This window comes from Cricetulus griseus, chromosome 4 (assembly GCF_003668045.3).
Source record: "Cricetulus griseus strain 17A/GY chromosome 4, alternate assembly CriGri-PICRH-1.0, whole genome shotgun sequence".
NCBI classification, from domain to species: Eukaryota; Metazoa; Chordata; class Mammalia; order Rodentia; family Cricetidae; genus Cricetulus; species Cricetulus griseus.
In genome coordinates this window covers 131,523,563-131,538,452 of record NC_048597.1, presented here as the reverse complement: position 1 = coordinate 131,538,452, position 14,890 = coordinate 131,523,563, and the positions used below count along the sequence as shown (strand labels likewise).

Below are 14,890 nucleotides of genomic sequence, written 5' to 3'. Positions count from 1 at the left end.
TCCTCCAACAAAGCCATACCTCCTAATCCTTCTTAAACAGTGCCACCAACTGGAGACCAAGCATTCAAATATATGAGCCTAAGGTAGGCATTCTTGTTCAAACCACACATAATAAGTCAAATAATCAAGATGATGGCAGAGGGTAAAAAATTAGCCAGCACAAATAACTTCTTTTTATAATCAGCTCTTATATTCATTCTTTGATATGTTCCACAATATTCCCTGAGTTCTGGAGTGTGGGTCCGAATATCCTGTTTAGGGATCAGCACTCAACAGTCACATATCCTCAGACCTTTGACGAACAATGAATCTTTGTATTTACTGTCATTTCCTAGAGAGAAGCTTCTGTGACCAAGATTTAGAGAAGCATTTGTCTATGGGCATAAACATAAATATTTAGAAAGTAATTTGACACTATGTCAAATTAGTAAAAGAAATCATGGGTTTTGGATATATATATATATATATATATATATATATATATATATATATATATATATATTCAGACTGTGGAGTAGGCCTCAAATTCAATCAGAGAGCTGTTGGTTAACCCCATAACAGTCATACCACTATTGCACTATTGTGTAAATCTTGTCCAGTGGGTTAATGTTGAACCTTTCAGGGTTAACAGCTACATAAGACTATGGATGACTTTATTTCTCTAGCACCTTACACAGCAATTTCTAGCACTAAGTACACTAGGCATCAGGGAGGATGCTTCCAGTTCAGGTCTAGCTTGATTTCTTTATGTCCTGCTACCAAGATGTGTGGTGTTGTCAGCAATGGGGCCTTCCCATTTATTTCTGGTGTACAGCCATGTTAGTTTGAATAAGAAATGTTCCTCATAGTTTCAAACATTTGAATACTTGGTTCCCAGTTGATGGCACTGTTTGGGGGCTTAGGGGGTATGGCTTTTCTGAAAAAGTATGTTACTGTTAGCATTCAGGCATTTATGCTGGCCTCAACTGCAGTGAGTAAGAGCACTTGCTGTGTGCATGTGCTTGTTAGTACTCAGGCATTTACACTGGCCAGTACGTCGTTACAGAATATGTCGTCAGCTGCTGCTGCTATGTAGAGGTCTCCCTGTGCACATGTGTAATATCCCCTCATACTTAAAAGGCAAGCTGCAGTCTCCTGCTCTCTCTTCTGGTGCTCTCCCCCTCAGATGCCGCTTCTGTACCCTTCCCCCTTCCTAATAAACCTTCCTTTCCGATGTCACTAAACAACAGTTACTGCCAGTGGTTTTACAGAAATTAAGGCCTAGCCCCACCCCTGGTTTCTCTTTTTCATTTTCATGCTTGCTGTTCGAGATGTGAACCCCCAGCTTCTGCCCCACCTGCCATGCTTTCCCACCATAATGGTCTTTTAACAATCTGGAACTGTAAAAATCTTTCTTCTATCAGTTGGCTTGATCATGATGCTTTATCACCTCAATAGAAAAGTGACTAAGACAGCCACCAAGAGTGTAACAAATACTTTGTGTTGTTTGGGGGGTCTTGGGCTTTCCTAGCCAAAAATCCATATGGAGGTATCCTTCTCTTAGCACTTGGATTTTCTTTCTTTCTTTCTTTCTTTCTTTCTTTCTTTCTTTCTTTCTTTCTTTCAAGTGAAATTTATTTTTCATGGAATATCTTCTGATCATAGTTTTCTCTTTTTCCAAACTACTCCAGGATCCTTCCCACCCCCAACTATAAGACTTTGTTCTCTATTTCTAGAAGACAAATAAACAAGCAAAAAGCAAAACAAAACATAATAAAATACTAACAACAAAGAAAAAACACATGAAACATGCACTCACAAAACAAAACCCATAAAAACAAAATCACAAAAAATAGTTATGTACAAGCAGAAGACCAATAAGACAAAAATAAGAACGCCTGAACAAATCAATATGAGGGGATAAAACCTACAAAAACACTACTGAATTCATTTTGTGTTGGACATTTACTGCTGGGCATGTGGTCTGCCCTTAAATGTGTTTAATATATATTCTGAAACACCAGTGGAGAAAACAAACTTTTCCTTTGTAAGTTGATATGAACTGGAGATAGCTTCCTAGTTAGGGATGGAAGCTTGTGTCAACTTCCCCATCTCAGCTCTGCAATTGTTGTTTGATCATCCATAGTTTCTGGGGTTGGCATTATTCATTTGTTTAAATAAGGTATCTCCATTCAAACTCTCTCAAGGTTCATTTTTATTTTATATGTGTATGAGTGGTTTGTCTGCATGCTGTATGTGCTCCATGTGTGTGCAGTGCCCACAGAGGCCAGATGAGGGCATTAGATCCCCTGGCATTGAAGTTATAGAAGGTTGGCCAACTGGGATTTTGGAACGAAACCTGGGTCCTCTGCAAGAGAAGCAAGTGCTTCTTAACTACGGAGCCATTCCTCAGCCCATTTTCCTAAAAAAGGTAGTATCAGGGCAAGTGCCTTTAGCTGTTCAGACATCTCCCTACCCATAAACTTTTTTCACTGAAAGTTTTTAATTAGCTAATAGAACAACAGGTTTCCACATGACTTCTTACAGCATTACGTTTCTCCTTTAAATTTTACCATCCTAGTATATTCTCTTTCACTTTCATATCACAAGAATTCTACTATCCATCCATCTTTAGGACTCTTCCCTAACCCCCATATTCCTTTTATAATTTCCTGATCTCTGCAGATATTCCAAGTTAAATTAAAAGGTATGATACATATATAATAAAAAATACATAGTATTTGACTTTCTGGGCCTGAATTACCTCTAGTAATTTTTACTCCCAATTCTATCCATTTTCCTACAAATTTCATTTTTCTCTGGTGCTAAATAGAATTGCATTGTATAAACATGCCACATTTTCATTACCTACTTTTCATTTGATGGCTATCTAGTTTGATTCCATTTCCGAGCTATTGTGAAGAGGACAGTAACAAACACAAATGTGCAAGCATCTCTATTAATAGTTTTTTTGGGTATATGTGCAGAAGTGATACAGCGGAGTCAAATGTAGATCCATTTTTAATTTTGAGAAAACTTCACACTGATTTCCATAATGACTATATTAGTGTATAATGGTTCCCATTTTCTCACATTAAGAAAACGCAGCTTTGCTTAAGTGTTACTTTAAAAATATAAATAACTTGACTCACTACCACTGACTTCCAGCAAAAGTAGGATCCATCTACTTGGATAAAAGCAATTTATTAAAGAAAATATAGCTACATTTTCTCCAGTATCTTTACCTGAAACAATTTAAAACTTTTATTTGAAATGTTATCAATAAAAAAGGAAATTCCTTTAAAAAAATTTTAATTAGAAAGAAAATTATTTTACATGTCAAAACCAGGTCCCTTTCCCTCCCCTCCTCCTCTGCCCCCCCCAACTAACACCCTACCTATCCCATACCCTTTTTGCTCACAAGAGAAGGTGAGGCATTCCATACGGGGTCTTCAAAATCTGTCTTATTCTTTGGGATAGGGCCTAGGCCAACCTCCTTGTGTCTAGGCTCAGGGAGTATCCCTGCATGTGGCATGGGCTCCCAAAGTCCATTCATATTCTAGGGATAAATACTAATCCACTACAAGAGGTCCCATAGATTTCCAAGGTCTCCTCATTGACAACCAAATTCAGGGGAACAGGTTCAGTCCCATGCTGGTTTCCGAGGTATCAGAGCTATCCCTTGTTCAGGTCGGCTGTTTCTTCGGGTTTCACCAGCCTGTTGTGACCGCCTTTGCTCATCACTCGTCCTTATCTGCAACTGGAATCCAGTTCAGTTCAATGATTAGTTATGGGTGTCTGCTTCTACTTCTACCAGCAGCTGGATGAAGGCTATGGATGGCATATAAGTTAGTCATCAATCTCATTATCAGGAGAGGGCATTTAAGGTAGCCTCTCCTCTGTTGCTTAGATTGTTAGTTGGTGTCATCTTTGTAGATCTCCAGACATTTCCCTAGTGCCTGATTTCTCTTTAAACCTATAATGTCTCCCTCTATTACATTATCTCTTATCTTGCTCTCTTCTGTTCTATCCTCAAATCAACCTCCCTGCCCCATGTCTTCCTCACCCCTCCTCTTCTCCCCTTCTCATTCTCCTAGTTCTCTCTCCCCTTCCCCCACCACCCTCACCCCACATGCTTCCAATTTGCTCAGGAGATCTTGTCCCTTTCCTCTTCTCCAGGGGACCATGTATGTCTCTCTTAGGGTCCTCTGTGTTTACTAGCTTCTCTGGCAGTGTAGATTGTAGGCTGGTAATCCTTTACTCCATGTCTAAAATCCACATATGAGTGAGTACATACCATGTTTCTCTTTTTGTGACTGGGTTACCTCATTCAGAATGGTTTCTTCTAGTTCCATCAATTTTCCTGTGAATTTCAAGATTCCATTGCCTTTTTTTCCCCCGCTGAGTAGTGCTCCATTGTGTAAATGTACCACATTTTGTCTATCCATTCTTTCCTTTAAGGGCATCTAGGTTGTTTCAAGGTTCTGGCTATTACAAATAATGCTGCTATGAACATCGTTAAACAGATGTCCTTGTTGTATGAATGTGCTTCTTTTGGGTATTTGCCTAAGAGTGGAATTGATGGATCTTGTGATAGACTGATTCCCATTTTCCTGAGGAGTCGCCACATTGATTTTCAAAATGACTGTACAATTTGGCACTCCCACCAGCAGTGGAGAAGTGTTCCCTTTCTCCACATCCTCCCCAGCAAAATCTGTCATTGGTGTTTTTGATTTTAGCCATTCTGACAAGTGTGAGGTGTTATCTCAGAGTTGATTTGCATTTCCCTGATGGCTAAGGATGTTGAACACTTTCTTACGTGTCTTTCAGCCATTTTAGATTCCTCTATTGAGAGTTGTCTATTTAGTTCTGTACCCTACTTTTTAATTGGATTATTTGGTGTTTTGGAGACTAGCTTCTTGAGTTCTTTGTAAATTTTGTATATCAGCCCTCTGTCAGATGTGGGGTTGGTGAATATCTTTTCCCAATCTGTGGGCTGTCATTTTGTCTTGTTGACTATGTCCTTTGCCTTACAGAAGCTTCTCAGTTTCAGGAGGTCCCATTTATCAATTGTTGATCTCAGTGTCTGTGCTATTCAGGAAACAGTCTCCTGAACCAATTTGTTCAAGGGTATTTCCTTTCTCTTCTAATAAGTTCAGTGTGGCAGGGTTTATGTTGAGGTCTTTGATCCATTTGGACTTAAGTTTTGTGCATGGCGAACGACATGGATCTGTCTGCAGTCTTCAACATGCCAGCATCCAGTTATGACAACACCATTTGTTGAAAATGCTTTCTTTATTCCATTGTATAGTTTTAGCATTTTTGTCAAAAATCGGGTGTTCGTAGGTGTGCGGGTTAATATCAGGGTTTTCAACTCTATTCCATTGGTCTACCTGTCTATTTTTTGGGCCAATACCAAGTTGTTTTCAGGATTATAGCTCCATAATAGAGCTTGAAATCAGGAATGTGATGCCAGCGGAAGTTCTGTTATTGTACAGGGTTGTTTTAGCTATCCTGGGTCTTTTGTTTTTCTATATCAAGTTGAGAATTGTTTTCTCAAGGTCTGTGAATAATTGTGCTGGGATTTTGATGGCGATTGTGTTGAATCTGTAGATTGCTTTTGGTAAGATTGCCATTTTTACTATGTTGATCCTACCTATTCAAGAACATGGGAGATCCTTCCATTTTCTGGTATCTTTTTTAATTTCTTTCTTTAAAGACTCAAAATTCTTATGATACAGGTCTTTTACTTTTTTTGGTTAGTGTTACCCCAAGGTATTTTATGTTGTTTGTGGCAATTGTAAAGGGTGATATTTCTCTGATTTCTTTTTAGCACATTTATCATCCATATATAATAGGGCTACTGATTTTTTTTTTAGTTAATCTTGTATCCTGCCACATTGCTGAAGGTGTTTATTAGCTGTAGGAGTTCCCTGGTAGAGTTTTTCAGTTCACTTATATAGACTATCATATCATCTGTAAACAATGAAAGCTTGACTTCTTCCTTTCCAATTTGTATCCCCTTGATCTCCTTTTGTTGTCTTATTGCTCTAGGTAGAACTTCAAGGACAATATTGAAGAGGTACGGAGAGAGTGGACAGCCTTGTCTTGTTCCTGATTTTAGAGGAACAGCCTTGAGTTTCTCTCCATTCAGTTTGATATTGGCTGTTGGCTTACTGTATATTGTTTTTTATTATGTTCAGGTATTTTCCTGTTATTCTTGGTCCTGATCTCTCCAGAACCTTTATCATGAAGGGGTGTTGGATTGTGTCAAAGGCTTTTTCAGCATTAGTGAAATGATCATGTGGTTTTTCTTCTTCAGTTTGTTTATATGGTGGATTACATTGATAGATTTTCGAATGTTGAACCAACCCTGCATCCCGGGGATGAAGGCTACTTGATCATGGTGGATGATTTTTCTGATATGTTCTTGGATTCGGTTTGCCAGTATTTTATTTAGTATTTTTGCATCAATATTCATGAGGGATATTGGTCTGTAGTTCTCTTCCTTAGTTGTGTTTTTGTATGGCTTGGGTTCCCAGGTAATTGTAGCCTCATAAAAAGATTTTGGCAATGAACCTTCTGCTTCTATTGTGAGGAACAATTTGAGGAGTATTGGTATTAGCTCTTCTTTGAATTTCTGGTAGAATTCTGCACTGAAGCCATCTGGTCCTGGGCTTGGGAGATTTTTGATGACTGCTTCTATTTCCTTAGAGGTTATAGGTTTGTTTAAGTTGCTTATCTCTTCTTGATTCAATTTTGGTAAGTGATATATGTCCAGAAAATTGTCCATTTCCTTTAAATTTTCAAATTTTGTGGAGTACAGTGTTTCAAAGTATGACCTGAAAATTGTCTGGATTTCTTCAGTGTTCATTGTTATGTGCCCCTTTTCATTTCTGATTTTGTTAATTTGCATGTTCTCTCTCTGCTTTTTGGTTAGTTTGGATAAAGGTTTGTCTATCAGGTTGGTTTTCTGGAAGAAAACAATGTAACTCTTTGTTACATTGATTCTTTGAATTGTTTTTTTGTTTCGACTTTATTGATTTCTGCCCTCAGTTTGATTATTTCCTGGTGTCTACTCCTCTGGGGTGAATTTGCTTCCGTTTGTTCTAGAGCTTTCAGCTGTGATGTCAAATCTCTGGTGTGACTATTCTCTAGTTTCTTCATGTGAGCAGTTAGAGCTATGAACTTTCCTCTCAGTACTGCTTTCAAAGTGTTCCATAAGTTTGGGTATGTTGTATCTTCATTTTCATTGAATTCTAGGAAGTCCTTAATTTCTTTCTTTATTACTTCCTTGACCCAGGAATGGTGCAATTGCATGTTGTTCAATTTCCATGAGTTTGTAAGTTTTCTGCAATTTGTGTTCTTTTTGAATTCTAACTAAGGCATGGCGGTCTGATAAGACACATTGGGGGTTATCCCAATGTTTTTGTACCTGTTGAGGTTTGCTATGTTGCTGAGTATGTGTTCAATATTAGAGAAGGTTCCATGTGATGCTGAAAAGAAGGTATATTCTTTTATGGTTGGATGGAATGTTCTATAGATGTCTGTTAATCCCAATTGGGTCATAACTTCTGTTAGTTCCTTTGTCTCTTTGTTAAGTTTCTGTCTGGTGATCCTGTTCTGTGGTGAGAGTGAGGTGTTGAAGTCTCCCACTGTAATTGTGTGAGGTCTTATTTGTGATTTGAGTTTTAATAATGTTTCTTTTACGAATGTTGGTGCCTTTGTATTTGGGGCATAGATGTTTAGAATTGAGGCTTATTTCTGATGGATTTTTCCTGTGATGAATATGAAATGACCTTCTTCATCTGTTTTGATTGATTTTAGTGTGAAGTCTAATTTGTTAGATACTAGGATAGCTACACCAGCTCGTTTCTTGGGTACATTTGATTGGAAAATCTTATCCCAACCCTATACTCTGAGGTAATGTCTTTCTCTGAATTTGAGGTGTGTTTCTTGTATGCAGCAGAAGGATGGATTCTGTCTTCATATCAACTCTATTAGCCTATGTCTTTTTTATAGGTGAGTTAAAACCATTAATATCGAGGGGATTTAAGGACCACTGAGTGCTTAGTCTTGTTTGTTTTTGATTTGTTGTTGGTAGTGGTTTTGTATGTGGATATACCCTGCTTTTTCTTTTGGATTTTCATAAAATGGGATTACCTATTTCCTGTTTTTGTGAGTGTAGTTAATTTCCTTATGTTGGAGATTTCCTTCCAGTACTTAATATAGGGCTGGATTAGTGGTTACATATTGTTTAAATCTGGCTTGTTGTGGAATATCTTGCTTTCTCCATTTATAGTGATTGAAAGCTTTGCTAGGTATAGTAGTCTGGGCTGGTATCCATGTTCTCTTAGAGTTGGTAGAATGTCTATCCAGTCCTTCTAGCTTTCAGAGTTTCCATGGAGAAATCCTGTGTAATTCTGATAGGTTTGCCTTTATGTGTTACTTGGACTTTTTCCTTTGCTGCTCTTAGTATTCTTTCTTTATTCTGTATGTTTGGTGTTTTAATTATTATGTGATGAGGGGACTTTTATCTGGTCCACTCTATTTGGTGTTCTGTAGGCTTCTTGTAGTTTCATTTAGGTTGGGCAAGTTTTCTTCTATGATTTTGTTGAATATGTTTTCTGCATCTTTGAGTTGGGTTTCTTCACCTTCTATACCTATTATCCTTAGGTGTGGTCATTTCACGGTGTCCCATATTTCCTGGATATTTTGTGTTAAGGATTTGTTTGACTTAAGATTTTCTTTGCTTGATGAATTTATTTCATCCAGTTTATCTTCAGCATTTGAGATTCTGTCTTCCATCTCTTGTATTCTGATGGTTATGCTTGCATTTGTGGTTCCTGATTGTTTACTCAGATTTTCCACTTCTAGCATTCCCTCAGTTTCCTTCAGTTGTTTAATTGTATTTCCTTGGCTTTCCTTGATTTCTTGCATCTTTTGGTTTGTCTTTTCTTCCATTTCTCTGAAGGACTTTCTGATTTCCTCTCTTAGGTTCTCTATCATTTGCATGATGTTGTTTTTAAGGTTGCTCTCTTCTGCCTCATCTGTGTTGGGATGTTCAGGTCTTGCTGGTGTAGAGTCCCTAGACTCTCTTAGTGTCATATTGGTTTTCCTGTTGTTGGATGTATTCTTATATTGTCATCATCCCATTTATTCTTCCAGTAAGTGCAGGTGGTGTCTCTTCCTTTCCTGGTGTGTACAGGTCCAAGGTTCTCTTCTGGTGGGTGCAATTGGCTCTGATAATCTGATGGGTCTCAAGGTGGGTGCAGGCAGCTCTGAGGCACTTGATCTCCAGGTGGGTGAGAGCAGGACTAGGGCAGAGATGTCAGCAGACTCTGGGTTGCTAGGTCCTCAGAGTCCAAGTTGACCTGCCTGCAGCCCCCAGGGCAGGAGTTCCCAGAGTGGGTAGGTGGAAGTTGGGCCCAAGTCAGGGCTCAAAACAGCTCACCTCAGCACTCTGCACTCTGCACTCTGCACTCTGCACTCTGCACTCTGCACTCTGCACTCTGCAATGCATGGGGGCAGGAATAGCCAAAGGATCTCAACAGAGTCTGGGTAGCTTGGTCCTCAGGGGCTGAGTCAACCTGCCTGTAGACCCCTGGGGCAGGAGTTACCGGAGTGGGCAGGCAGAAGTTGGGCCAAAGTCAGGGGCCAAAAGGAAATTCCTTTTTTTATGGTTAATTGGCAACATTACTAACAACAGTCATATGAAGAATTTTGGCTAGTTTGTTTTTTTTTAATATGTTTAAAAATATAATATTTTTAGGTAAGTTGAGCATAACATATGTATGCACATACAGATAGCAATGGAAGTTGATACTAGTGTGCTGATGGAGTTATACTGGTTATACATTTGTTTCAGTTCCTGATGTCCACTATTTGTTTTTTCTAGATCCCCAGCCCTGATGATGGTTTTGAAAGTAAATCACTTTATGAAAGCTGGCTGGCAAAAGACCCTTCACCTGAAAATAAAGATTGTCCTAGGTAAATTAATGTGTACATCTTTCCTACCCTGGGATAAATTTAGATTTCCCCATTTCCCTTGCTTCTCCATGCAATTCTCTAATAGCTAATTTACCAGAGGACCAAAGTTCAGTTCCCAGCACTCACGCCATGTGGCTCACAACCATTTATAACCAGTTCCAGGAGATCCAGTACTCTCTTCTGGATTCTGCTGGTACCTAAGTGTGTGTGTATCTGTGTAATCTTTTTATATCATGGGAGATTTTTTTATTCTCTGTCAACTATCATGGCTAGTTTTATTGGATATGTCAGTCTAGATTAGCCATTGCAGTGTTTTAGGACTTAAAATACATTGCCCCAAGCTATTCCAGCTTTAAAGATTTCCACTGAGAAATCAGCTGTTATTGTGATGGATTTTCCTTTATATGTAACTTATGGTTTTTCTCTTATAGCTTTCAATAATCTTTCTTTGTTAAGTATGTTTAGTGCTTTAACTACAATTTATCATGGGAATTTCCTTTTCGATCTTGTATATTTGGGATTCTGTGTGCTTCTGTTGTCTATATCATTATGTCTTTTCTTAGTTTGAGAAGTTTTTCTGCATCCTCGGATGAAGATCTTGTCTATGTACTTGACCTGGGATTGTTCTGCCTCATTTATTCCCGTAATTTAAAGGTTTAGCTTTTTTTTTTTTCTTCAAATAGTACTTCACATTTCTTGTATGTTCCTTTTAAAAATAATTTCATGTAAATTATCTATTTTATCTTTGAGTTCTGATTTTCTATTTTCTACTTGATTAAATCTTGTAAGGCGTTCCTTTGAGTTTTCTAGTTGGGGCTATTGGTTTTTTTCAATGCCACCTTCATTTCAGCTTGAGTCCTTTTGAATGTTTCTCTTTATTGAATTCTGTTTTCAAATTGTGGATGGTCTCCATCATTTCTATCAGCCTTACATTTGTGTTTTCTGGGGCATCAGTCAGACATTTATCCTCTGAAAGTTCACTGTGCTACTTATTTTTGTCCTCTTTAAAACTTTTGAAACTTTGATGATGTTTGTAATGTTTCTTTTAGATTGCACCCTGGCAGATATTTATCTAGAGCTGGTGGATTATTTTGTGTGTAGGGTTTACTGCCTTGCTATTGTGTAATTTTAATTGTATTTTTGTGATGAGATCTGGGAATGTGGATTTAGTTTGTGTTGGGCTATACCCTGAATAAGGATGCTGCTTATGTCAACTCGTGTGTGTGTGTGTGTGTGTGTGTGTGTGTGTGTGTGTGTGTGTGTGTGTGTGTGTTGTGTGTGCATGTGTGTGTGTGTGCTCATTCATATGCTCTTCTTTTTTCATGTGGGTCCCAAGATCAAACTCAGTTTGTCAGGCTTGTTGGCAAGAGTCATTATCCTCTAAGCCATCTTGCTGGACTCCAGATTAGTCTTGCAAACTTTAAATGTGTTTTTCCATTATAAATTTTCATATGTTTATTCAGCAAAAAAAGCAGGCTCTTCCTATAATCAGCTTGAGGTGGCCTATGAAAATGGCACATTAAGTGATTCAAATATTTCTTTTCATTAAAAACATTAGGTAGTAGTTTTCTGTAGTACTGACAAACTGGGGTCATATTCAATGTTGCTTGTCACATTAATATTCCAGCAAGTGGTAGAATAGATTGAAGATTGTTTAGCTATTTTCATTCTTATAACAACTTGGTATGCAAACTCTTAGCTACTTTTGGAGGAAGATCCATTTTCTCACCTAGTTGACTTCATATTATTTATTATTTTATAAATGTATATATTTATTTATTAATATTTTATATCTAGGATCAATAAGCTCGGATCTGGAAGTGATTTTGAGGCTTATTTTCAAAGGCTTGGAATTGCTTCAGGTAGAACTCGTTACACTAAGAACAGGGTAAGCCATTTAGTAATTTTTTATATGAAGTATATTGGTTCACTCTTTGTTACTATAACAAGATACCCAGATTATTTGGATTCGTGGTTTCAAAGGTCTCAGCCTGTAATATTGTCCCAATTCTTGTGGGGTTGTGGTGAGTCAGCACATCATGGTGGGAGGATGTAGTGAGGAAAGCTGCTTACGTTAGAGCACCCAGGAAGCAAAGAGAGATTAGAAGGGCTTGTGTTGCCACTTCCTCTTCAATGGAATTTCCCAATACCTCTTTCTGGGTGCATTTGTTTTTAGTTATGAAATGGTGCATTTCATTATGACATTTTCATCTATGTATATAATGAACTTTAATGATGCTTATCTTCCCCTTGTACTTTCTGCAGACTTTCATACTTCCTCCTGTAGTTTTTGTCATTTTTCAAATAGTCCTCCATCTACTCTCATGTCTTTTGTTTTAAATTTAGATATGTAATTCTATAGAGAAAACATATTTATTATTCTCTGTATGATTTATTTTGCTTAATATGTTGAGCTCAAGATCCATCCATTTTCCTGTAACACTTCCTAAAATTGTTCTATTACCTTTAAGAGTGCCACACTGGGAATATAAGCTTGATCTTACCAGTCTTTATATACGGGGGTTTTTCCAGGTCGAAACCATAGCAATGTTTCATCAACATGAACTATAATTGAGTTGTATGGCATTAGGCAGTGGGTTGGCATGAGACCCAAGAAGAGTTCAGGGATACAGACAGACTGCATGTTCCTGCTCATTTGTAAATACACCATGAAGGAATGGGGCTCTTCTGTGAATGCATCACCACCAAGGTTTTTCATTAAAATGGTAGTTCATGTAGAAATGCTGGATGCATAGTTGGTTATACATATTAGCCAATAGCATCCTTTTCTCAAAACAGAATTGTTTTTTGAAAAAATCTAATTTTGTTCTCGATGTAGCCCAGTTGGTAGAGTGCTTGCCTAGGATGCCTTTTCCTAAAATGTCATATGGTAGTACTTCACTGTAACCCCGGTTTTGGAGTCAAACTAAGGGCAACAGAAATTCAAGGTCTTCCTTGGCCACATAGAGAGTTCAAGATCAGCCTGGGCTAGAGTCTCACTCAAATTAAATTAAAAAATAAATAAATAAATAAATAAAATTTTATTTTGTAGTCTAGTTGTGTAGAACCTGTAAGTTTTTGTCTTACAGGAAATTTTTTGTGGAGGGGCATGCTGGGCTAGGGTTGTGTGTCATCAGTTACCCTTTCACATATTCCTATTCCTGTCAATCAGAGGCAAGGTCTGTGTGTAGAAAACAGAGGAAGTTTCTCTCAATTTTTAATTTCTTCCTATTTTCTTATTTTTTATTGTCCATTCAGCTTTTGTTAGACCAATCTGGTGCCTTAGGCAGGTAAGATGAAACAAACGGAACTCATCTTTACATAATTAAATATTCTGCAACAGTTCTACTTTTGTGATCCAAATAAGTAAGTTATCTAGACAAATGTGGTATTTGTCTTGATAATATTCAGTTTCACTCACACAGTAGCAAATCAACAAGTTTCTTATTTTCTATTCTGTACCGGCTAGTTTGTATCATGTCATTAAAACATTCTGATGACTTGCAAGTACTTATACAGAGTGAATATGTGCTGTGTTATGTTGAGCATGACTTAGGTCATTTCACATACCAAATATTAGTAGACTTCAGTTCTTTGAATCTTTTAATTAATTTCAAACTCAAAGTATAATACAACAACATCTTCCTTGTACATAATGCATATAGGTTGTCAATTTGACTATACCGAAAACAGTCAATGATAAAGGACCAAAGGTAGCTCCAGAATATTGCAAATTAGATGAATGAGCATTGTATACTGTATGTCAATACTCATTTTTTAAATTACAGCTGACCATCAAACAACATGGGTTTAAATGGTATGGGTCCATTTAGATGTAATTATTTTTGAGATTTTTCTACAGTTTGAAAAAGAGTACAAAGCACATACTCTAGAAATATTAAAAAAACTTTAAGAGCTAGATATCTCCTACATAAAATATATGCAGATGAGTCTGTTTTCACCTTTTACTGCTATGAAATATATAAAAATAATACAAAAATTTAATTTTTCAGGTATGTATAAAATTATACATGGTACCATTTATAATAAAATGAAATGTAAGAAAATGTAAAGATATTACATTAAGATATAGCTATGTAAAATTGACTATAGAGCACAATAGACTACTAAAACAATTCTACAACTCTGCCCTGTGGTGTTGTGGTGTGATTCTTTTGAATATATATTTAAAATGCCATGTGACACCAAACATCTGTGCTTGAGTTCTTTACCTCTCCAGTAAGTTGCATACTGTAGAAAAAAAGTAATCTTTTATGGGTCTCACATATTTTCACCATATAGAATATACAAAGCATACAAATATATGTGTTGTTTATATTATTAGTAGTTTAGTTGATACATGTGCCTTCAATGATATGGATATTAAATTGGTTCTTCCTAACTCCTGTGTGGTTCACTCGTCAACTGCACATGAAAAGTGTGACTCAGCTCTTTATCACTATTTGCTGTTACACTCTGTCACCACTTTAAAGAAAGTTGTCTAATATTCAAGAACACGGTACAGTAGAAACACAATTGGAAGAATGGGGGTTTGATACCGGATTGCTTTTAGTGATCCAAAGTAGTAAGCACAATAGTCCTATGAGAAGATAGCACATGGTAAACATAAAAGACCAAAGATCTCAAACTCCTTCTACATGGTAGTAACCTGTGGCACATGTTCATTAAAGATACTGACAGAATATTATCGAAGGTTCATAGCCCTTGGCTGAACACTTCTTGGTTAGAGAAAGAATGCATTACCATTCAGGTCTGTAGCCACTAAGCTACCTAGAACTTTTCATACACTTGATCAGTTCATAATTTTGAATTGTGCTGATTTGAATATGTATTTCTTTAGTTATCAGAATCAAAAGATTGAATGGAGGTTACAAGAATCATAAAATGAAGACAGCAATAT

The 14,890-nt window shown here is 37.2% G+C and overlaps 1 protein-coding gene across 1 annotated transcript in view; it reads left to right on the top strand.

Annotated features, from left to right (window-relative positions):
- Window positions 1-14,890, top strand: part of LOC100769032 (N-acetylated-alpha-linked acidic dipeptidase 2) — a 62,936-nt gene that overhangs the window by 41,573 nt on the left and 6,473 nt on the right. The window contains exons 15-16 of the mRNA XM_027410878.2: window positions 9,878-9,969; window positions 11,767-11,857. Of these exons, the coding sequence (XP_027266679.2) occupies window positions 9,878-9,969; window positions 11,767-11,857 (183 nt within the window). The remainder of the gene's footprint in view (window positions 1-9,877; window positions 9,970-11,766; window positions 11,858-14,890) is intronic.